The following is a 10000-nucleotide window of genomic DNA, read 5'->3' on the forward strand; positions in this document are numbered from 1 at the left end:
CATACATACTCTCAGCTTGATTGCTGTGTTTATCTGGCCCACATAAAGTTACCAATTTGTATTGTCACGTAACCCTCTCATGACGCCCATTAAAGGGGCACTCTTCCCATGTAGGTAGGTCATGCACACAGACAGGTTCCCAAGTGCTAGGTGCCTCATACAACTTGCCCTCTATGTCAGGAAGCTGCACTCCTTTACTGCCTATCCTACTGGATTCAGTGAGCAACCGCTAACGAGTGTTTTCACACACAGGGCACTAAATGACATTAGCGGGGATGAAAGGACAGGCAGGTAGCAATACACAGTTTATTGGCGGTCTACAAAATTTATTTACAGGTACATATCACTCATTGGGGAAAGGAGGTCACTATGCACACGCACACCGTTATCACATTATTCCATCTTTCCATTTCTTCCTTAGAGAGAGCAGCTCAATTGAGGTCACAGCTTCAGTCACAGAACTTGCTTGCTCTTCCAGATCCCCTCTTGCACTGCCTGCCAGTTAGTCACCCCCTTCGGGAACCAAACACGGCACCTTATTCTCGTTCCACCTTGTGGCCAGCCAATCACGCCACAGTGTTTTGGCTGGCTTTTCAGCGCCACAAGCACACACACTCACATTGTTAGAAATATGCTTTTGTAGTAGTATAAATCAAAAGAATACAATATTCTTTATTTCTGACTTATTATTGCTTAAAGTGACTTCATTTATCACTTGCTGGACTTACATTTACAGGTGGTGGTGGTGGGGGGGGGGGGGGTGTCAGAGGGATGTGTCTAATAGCTTTATTTTTGTGAATTTTTATCTGAAACTCCATAGAAAGACTGTTGTGGAGTTGCCACTCTAACATAATCTTATCAAATTTAATTTGATTTTTATTTATTTATTATTTTTTCTCTCTCGGCTGTTTTTTTATTATGTTTATTCTACTTAATATTTCTATGTTTAAGTTTTCTATGATTTTTCCATTTTAGTCTAGGGCATCTAATGTTAAGCCTAAGATTTTATGACTCAGTATATTTAATTTCTGTTTAATCTGTTGTTATTCTTGGCAATTGATTGGCCTTTTTATTTGGAAAACACATTTAATTGCTTTTTAGAAAATTTATTTTCAAATACCAATTATTAGCCCATTCTCTTAGTTTTTCTATTTTATTGGAGGCCTCTAAAAAGTTTTTATTACTTGTTACTAAGGTTATGTTATCTGCGTATATTATTTTATCATCGCCACCAGAAAATTATAGATCCTTTAAAAATATGTTGAATAGTATTGGATTTATAGATGAACCTATATTTTATCTTTTCCTGTTCTTTGGTTTCCAATTTTCATTTGGAATGATCTTTAACCAATTTAGAGGTTTTCCTGCAATACCCAATTTTGAATTTTTATTAGTAATGTGTCGTGATTTACTGTCTCATAAGCTATTTCTAAATCAATACATGCTTTCATTAAAAAAAAAAATCTTTGGCTGCTTTATTTGTATAGTTATTTAATGTGTGTAGTGCATTGTTGATGTTTCTCTTCAGTCTAAATCCTATTAAATCTTTATCTAACTTGTTATATTTTAACCATCATGTTAATCTCTTTCCAATTGTGTGTTTGAATATCTTGTTAATAGATCTGTATGAGTTTGCTTCCGAAGGATTATTAATGTTATTTTTATTAGTATTATTTTTATGATGATGATGATGATTATTATTATTATTGTTATTATTATTATTATTATTATTATTATTATTATTATTATATTTATTAGTATTATTTATCCCTTCTCATAATTATCATAGTCTTTTCTATATCAGGAGGAATGGAAAAAATGTTGATTACCTTCCACATAGTGATTGCAATATGTTTCTTTACAGAATTACTGGTTGGAGAAAGATGGTTGTTCGACAATACAATGATGAGCTCAAGTTCCTTGAGCGCATCATGCCAAACTGCTGGCGAATCAAGAAGGGGTTCCAGCCCAACATGAATGTGAGTTTTGATCATTGTCATTGTTGTTGATTGTTGATGATAATGCACTTTGTTCAACCAGTATGTTATTATTATTACATTTTTTGTTATTTATGCTTTTTTATGTTGTTATAAATATAGCTGATAATGATTTTATTATCATATTTTGAAATAATTTCCAACTTTATTATTAATGTTATTACATTCACTTACCCATTGCCCATCCACCTACCCATCCACCTAAGAGAAAAAAGAAATCCCAACCATGAACAGTATTGTTATTATTATTTTATTTTCTGCTCTATCTAGTATTGATGGTTTATTTATTGTTTTGTATTATATATTTGCCTGAATTCAGCATCATTACTACTATAATCTCTTTGATTTCTTCTAAGGTGGATGGAATCTTTTATGTGAACGATCACCTAGAGAAACTCATGTTTGATGAGCTACGAAATGCTTGTCGTCCTGGCATGGTGGGAGGCTTTTTGCCAGCTATGAAGCAAATTGCAAATGTTGCAGCTTTACCTGGTATTGTCGGGAGGTCGGTTGGCCTACCTGATGTCCACTCTGGCTATGGATTTGCAATTGGTAAGTCTGATAGAATTATTATAGCCAAGTTAGAGGAAGAGTAAAGTATCAACATAAAAAGTATATACTTTCTTCTTCTTCATCTACTTCTTCTTCTTCTTCTTCTTCTTCTTCTTCTTCTTCTTCTTCCAAATTTGGCTAATATTGGTAATATTAAATGCCTGAAGCTGTGAGGTAAACATCCTTATTATTTATACTTGAGTATCATGTACAGAAATACAATGTAGAGATGAGTACTGTGACTTGTCATAAGCATGTAATAAATTAAACTTTTCTTTAGGAGGATGTCCCTAGATTTTTCCAATAAAACTGGATCTTAAAGAGGATATAATTACCAAAGTTAAACAATGCAATGAATACTTATTTTCAGTCTTAAAAAGATTAACTTTTGGAAAGGTACAGTAGATTATTCCTTGAAATAAGTGTATGTGTATATTGTGTTGGCATATCTTTCACAGGTAATATGGCAGCTTTTGATATGGATAACCCGAAAGCTGTAGTGTCTCCTGGAGGAGTAGGATTTGACATAAACTGTGGAGTTCGTCTTCTTCGTACCAACTTGATGGAAAATGATGTTAAGCCTATCAAGGTATGTGATTAAATAGAAAGTTGTATGATTTTTTTGTTATATAACAGAAAGGTAACGTCAGAAGGCTCAGAGGCCTGATAAACCTTTATGCACTTTAGATATTGAATTTTCATCAGCTGGATAATTTGACAGTAAATTTTCAGTCTCAGACATGGACTTGCATATATTGCAAGGTAATTAGTGCATGATATTGGTAGATTCATGTATTCTATAAAGAAACATTTTTCTTACATTGTTTTTTAAAGATTACAAAGAGAAAAGTTTAAAAATTAACTATGAATGGTAAAACACTCCCAACAATGCACAAACTAGAATGTGCAGTGTATGTGTGTGTGTGTGTTTGTGTTTTTTAATCAAAATAGACTTTAAATCACCAGGAGAGGCTAGAAATATTTCACATGGTGGGCATGATCATTAGAAGGAATAGGTCCAGTTTAATTTGTGTGTATGTGTATATATATATATATATATATATATATATATATATATATATATATATATATATATATATATATATATACACACACACACACATATATATATGCATATATATATGCATATATATATGCATATATATATATGCATATATATATGCAGATGATGTGAGCATGCTTGTCTTGGGAAAATTTGGCTGTGAGCTAGGGTGATGTGAACTTGCCATCATGAGTGTTTTGGCTGAGGGATAGGGTGATAGGAAAAACAACACGAATGCACAAAACTCTCGGAGGGTGATTAGACTCATTTAAGATTTAGAAAGGGGCTCTTGCATTATTCCCTATGATAAATGAATGTGGAATGTAGTGTCTGTGAGGCCATTACTGGAAGAGCACTAGCTCCAGAAAGGATGCCATTTCCATGCTCAGCACCCTATTCCTGGCTGTCTTACCAGCGACCTTTGCTGTAGTACAGACAATTTAATGTTACAAAAAAATAGAAAATGGAGTTATGAACTACCTAAAAAGATGATATAGAGTCTGTGCAAGGAAAATAGTCTTATTACCATCTGGATGAAGCAAATCATATGACAAATATGGATATAGGAAAATGGCAAAAAGTTAAAAACGCTTATGAATGAAAAGAGAAAATAATGTTGGAAAGTAGAGCCATAGAGTCTTGTCACCACATATGAGTGTTCATTTGTGCTCAGCCTATAAGCCACACATCTGTCAGAGCAGCCGCTCACAGAAGCCTAATGACCGTATTCTAGGCCATGTGATTGCCATGAAACATTTGGATCTAAAGAGTTGATAATAAAGAGTAACTGGTAACTCATCCAGGGTTTTTTTTTTTTTCTCTCATATTTCCTTCTTAACACTTGTGTTTTATGATTTTCTTAGAAAACACTGTCAATTATAATGAAGCTATATGTTTTTTTTTATCAGAAATTATGTCAGCAGTATCATTATTTTGAATTGATAACATGAAACCACATAGTTTTGCTCACTCTAGGGATAACATTTGGATTAGAAACGGTAATAGAAAACCTTGGATCCAGTTCAGAATATGAAATGAATGTGTTATAATAAACAAGTATACCTGTGCATTTCATCTGTTAGAAAAGTCTATCAGATGTTTAGGTGAAAATTACATGTTTGAATAGCAAATTCCTTTGTATGCCCATAGTTAATTATCACTTCCCTATACTTTTGACAAAAGACTTGGTTGAGCAAGCCATATTCACTTTGCCTGATTGTACTATTACCTTTGCTATATGTATGTCTGAAACCAGAATGATACCAATCTTGGTAAAATTCTGATATCTGATGTTTGAGAAAAAATTGTATCAGTATATTGCTGTAGTAAATTTTTGTTTTTAGCTTAGTTCATTCAACATAGAATAATATAATTCTATGCATTCTTTATTTTTAAACGTTAAAGGTAGTCGCCCAAAAAGTAAAAATGTACTGTTGGTGACTAAACTACTTTCATTACACAAGTTTATAATCTTGTTTTGCTTCTAGAAGTTTGATGCACAGGGAACTCTTTAAATTGGTTATAGAATACTTAAAAAAAAGTTTTAATAAGATATATAAAATCATTGTTTCTAAGAGAAAAATGGAATATCTAAAAAAAAAAACAGATTTCTCTTTCACTTATAAAAAAGTACTTTTGTCATTAGAATGACCCACACTTTCTCCATTATGGTATTGAATGTAACTTTTTGTATGACAACAGGAACAGCTGGCCCAATCAATGTTTGATCACATTCCTGTGGGTGTTGGTTCAAAGGGTATCATCCCCATGACGGCACGAGACTTGGAGGAAGCCCTAGAGATGGGCATGGACTGGTCACTAAGAGAAGGTATGAATAGATTGTGTGGACTCTTCGTTTTTGTAGAGTTGATTGTTTTCTTATAATTATTATTTTTATTGTTATTAATGCATTTTATCTGAATGACATGGATGTTACTTCATAAAAAAAATTGGCTAAGTGGTAGGTGACAGGATTGTGTTCCTATGGAAAAATTTGGCTGAGGGCCAGGCTTACAGAAAGGATATCCTGTGATATTGTTGCCAAGTTATGGGTGACAGAGATGTCTCACCATGGGTGAATAAAAGTCTTAGAGCAGGGGTGGGCAATTAATGTTTACAAGGGGCTACATGAGAAACCTGAATTGTGTCAGAGGGCCACACCAACAATAACTTGAACTTAATTCTGCTCAACTTTCTTCCATTGTAAAATGCACTAAATTATATATTTAGTAAATTATATATTTAATAGGTATAAACATTTAATAGATTTTATATTTAATAAATTATATATTTGATAAATTATATATTTAGGCCCGCAAGAGGCCGGACAGGGACACACAAAGGGCCGGATGTGGCCCGCGGGCCGTAGTTTGCCCAGGTCTGTCTTAGAGGGAGATTAGACTCCATAACCCCATAGGATTAGACTCATTATTTCTCTTATTTCTACTGATAAACAAAGGTGGAATGTACCATATGTGAGCCATGCCTAGAAGAGCACTGACTTCATTGATGACATATTTCCATGCACAGGAAGCTATTCCTTGTTGCATGGTGCTGGATATGTTACACATAATGGAATATTACAAACATATGAAAAAATAACACAAGTATCACATTATTTACATATTATTATTGTAATTGCACAGAAGAGATGATATGGAGTCTGCTCAACAAAAACAGTCTATTACCCTTTTTATACAGCTTAACAAATGAGAAATATTGGTAGTTCCATTCCTGGATCCATACCATAACATAAAATTACAGAAAAGACAGTTACTACCAAGAAAATGATTTTATAAGTTATTATTTATCAAATTATGATATACAATAATACAAGACAGATACACCAAGGAGGAAGAGCACAGATGGCTGTTTGTGGAGATAGCAAACTGGAGGAGTAGGAAGTATCCCATGTCCCGGTTCCAATGCCGCTTTGCAAAGATAAATCTATCCAGGGTGGTTTGTTTGCTTTATCTCCTTGTGTAGTTCTTCATAACAGAGAAAACATTCCTTGACAATTCATGCAACTTTCAAACTTCTTTGGTTTTGTCTGTATGATCAGTGATGTCAGATATAGTGGAAAAGCTTAACAGGATTCTTTACAGTCAGTTCTCTATATTTTTTTTCTTCTCTTCCTTCTTCTTCCTTCTGATATTGTACTGTATTGTCAGAAGTCTCCTTTTCTATATTATTATTATGATTACTATTGTTAATTTTTTTTTCTTCTTTTCTTTTCCTTTTAGATTGAGGAATCAGGCCAATTTTCAGGTATCGATCAATTTTTAGGCCCAACATTTCCCATTTTATTTATTATTATTATTATCCCCCCCCCCCCATAAGACATAAAAAAATATTTTCAGTAACTAAAAAGGCAGCAGTACAGAGACCTTTTTTTGACAAAATATTATGGACTACCTAGGGAGATGAGATTGGAACTGTGCAAGTCTGTTACCATCTAGATGAAGCAAACCAAATGATAAAAATCAACATTGAAAAGAAAAAAAAAAAAAAAATGTATAGGCATTAAAAGAGAAAATAACATTGCAGAGGGGAGGCATAGTCTCCTGTCACCCCACATGAGTATTCATTTGTGCCTGGCCTACAAGCCACGCACCTGTCAAAACAACCGCTCACATAAGCCTGATGCCAGTATTTTGGGCCACATGATAGCTGTGAGACACCCAGATCCAATTGGGTAATAACTTTATAATGTTGATGTCATTAATGACATTAGTAGTTATGATATTTGTAAGTAATTTTTCCTCAAAAGGGGAAATTCAGTGATGTCAGGTAGACTTACTAATTGACTCTTTGCCATAAATTTGTTCCAGGCTATATATGGGCTGAAGATAAGGAACACTGTGAAGAGTATGGGCGAATGGCACAGGCTGATCCTGCCAAAGTTTCAATGCGAGCTAAGAAAAGGGGGCTGCCACAGGTACAGAGAAGGCATGAGATTTCCTTCTCCATTTTGGAATCAAAGGATTGTAGTCAATTTGATAAATGTGATTACCTCATAATGATAGGAACAATTTATGTGATTTTAATGGAAATAAAATTATTAGGTACAATGATAAATAATGATAATTATCTGATATTGGTTTCTGTACACACAACAGCTAGGTACTCTGGGTGCTGGCAACCATTATGCAGAGATCCAGGTTGTGGATGAAATATACGACAAGTGGGCGGCCAGCAAGATGGGAATCGAGGAGAAAGGCCAAGTTTGTGTCATGATTCACTCGGGCTCCAGGGGATTTGGCCATCAAGTAGCTACAGGTTGCTTTATATACTATTTGAAGACTTTGGTATTTTTATGAGCATAGTTCTAAGAAAAGGAGTATTATTACTTTGTGATTTCGAATTGTTCAGTAACATACTGTATATTTGTGTTGTATTAACTGTATGACTTGTATAATCTAAAGTAGCTGTATAAATCTGTTTGCATCAGTTCTTTAGTGATTGTAGGTGTATTTTGTTTACATACCAACATTTATGTATATAATGCATCTGCATTATTTGTGGTGTATCTCTAAATGTAATTTCATATTTACAGATGCCCTTGTTGCCATGGAAAAGGCCATGAAGAGAGATGGCATTGACACAAATGATCGACAGTTAGCATGTGCCAGGATCAATTCCCCTGAAGGCCAGGACTACCTCAAGTCAATGGCAGCAGCAGCTAATTTTGCCTGGGTTAATCGTTCATCCATGACGTTCCTCAGCCGACAGGTAATTGTTTAATTGCTTTTGTGAAATTACCTGCATTTGTGATTGAGTATTTGTAAGGAATAGTGAAAATACTGGCTAGTGACAGAAAAGGATGGTTGTGTATGTATCCCATTCATCATTCTTTTTATGTGCTGTTGGATATATTATATATTTTCTCTTTTTGGAGAAGAAAGGAAGCATAGCAAGAATCTTGTATGATTCTTTTTCTATATATTGGAGTAACTGAAGAGGGAGTTATAGAGAAATTTATGTAAATTTTTATGTGCATCATAAAAGAAAATAAACATTTCAGAAATTTTAATTTTGGGACTGTCCCAAAGTTTGGTGGGGGTAGTTGGTTCTTGGAGTTTGGGTTAGTCGAAAGTGAGTTATACCTGTTTTCAAACTTGTATAGGAATGTAGAATTACCCTTGTGAATATAAATCCCCGCAAAGAAAAACTTGGCTCTGACTGGGTCCATGAATCCCATGCAGTCACTCGCAGCTTCAGCAATTTTCACATGTATGTATTTATCCCGTGCTAGAACAAAAATGAAGCATTGTATTTTGACATTACCTACTGAAATAAGTCACTGGAGGATGAAAGTGATGCGTTATAAATTCCTACCAATTTGAGGGATGTATGATGAAAAAAATAAAGAAAATCTAAAAATCATCGAACAGTTTTTCATGTTTTTTCATTATAAATGTGGTAGATATTCGAATTTTGATGTAAACATCATATATATAACTTTAGGTTTGACAATAATGCATGTGCATTGGTGAGTTTAGGATACTTCATTCGATCACATGGTCCCATGGCCACATGGCAAGATTTTTCATGCTTTCACCACCCAGTTGCATTTTAAAGATTTTATATTGTTTGTATTAATTAGAGCTGAAGCAATTAAGAAAACACATAATAGTAATAATGTAGTTACTTTATACTAAATATAAATAACCGAAGTATATAAAGGCTAAAAATCCCGCATGAAATATCAAATACCTCTATAAACTCTTATGATATAGGGCTGTAATTAACCAGTTTATCGTATTACATAAAAAAAAAAATTGTCGATGGGAAACAGACAGTGGTGTTTATATTTCAAAATATCAATGTTTTCTAAGTGGTTATTTCTAACAAATAAAAAAATGATTCAAGGTTATCGGTAACTATGAACCACTTGTTACCGCTTCTTGTTATCCCTGCACGCATATACACATGTGCATGCTTCTACATACATTTGTACATGTACACATATAGACACATACATGTACACATTTACATATATACATGTACATATTTACATATATACATGTACATATTTACATATATACATGTACATATTTACACATACATGTACACATATTTACATACACAAGTATATGTATGCACATGTTTTTATATAAATGCACATATGTATACACAGATGTACGCAATTTTACATGTACACCTACATGGACATCTTTGCACTTGTAGATGCTAGAAAACATTAAGATCCTGAGAAAAACCTTAGTGACCCTCATTTGGGTCGTGACCATGGGGTTAGGAACCACTGGTATACGCTAATCTCGGTAACACGACTTATGCATAAAAGCAGTTATTGCTTGTCTCAGGCCACTTGTATTAACCCGCTAGCGACAACACATTTTCAAGCCGAAAATAATATATTCCGGGC

General features: G+C 33.9%; 1 protein-coding gene across 1 annotated transcript in view; it reads left to right on the forward strand.

Moving 5' to 3' along the window:
• RtcB (RtcB RNA ligase) overlaps positions 1-10000 on the forward strand; it is a 21736-nt gene that overhangs the window by 4934 nt on the left and 6802 nt on the right. Inside the window, exons 2-8 of the mRNA XM_070135394.1 lie at positions 1865-1979; positions 2354-2549; positions 3008-3138; positions 5314-5440; positions 7443-7549; positions 7731-7890; positions 8168-8343. Of these exons, the coding sequence (XP_069991495.1) occupies positions 1884-1979; positions 2354-2549; positions 3008-3138; positions 5314-5440; positions 7443-7549; positions 7731-7890; positions 8168-8343 (993 nt within the window). The 5' untranslated portion in view covers positions 1865-1883. The remainder of the gene's footprint in view (positions 1-1864; positions 1980-2353; positions 2550-3007; positions 3139-5313; positions 5441-7442; positions 7550-7730; positions 7891-8167; positions 8344-10000) is intronic.

This window comes from Penaeus vannamei, chromosome 20 (assembly GCF_042767895.1).
Source record: "Penaeus vannamei isolate JL-2024 chromosome 20, ASM4276789v1, whole genome shotgun sequence".
Taxonomy (NCBI): Eukaryota; Metazoa; Arthropoda; class Malacostraca; order Decapoda; family Penaeidae; genus Penaeus; species Penaeus vannamei.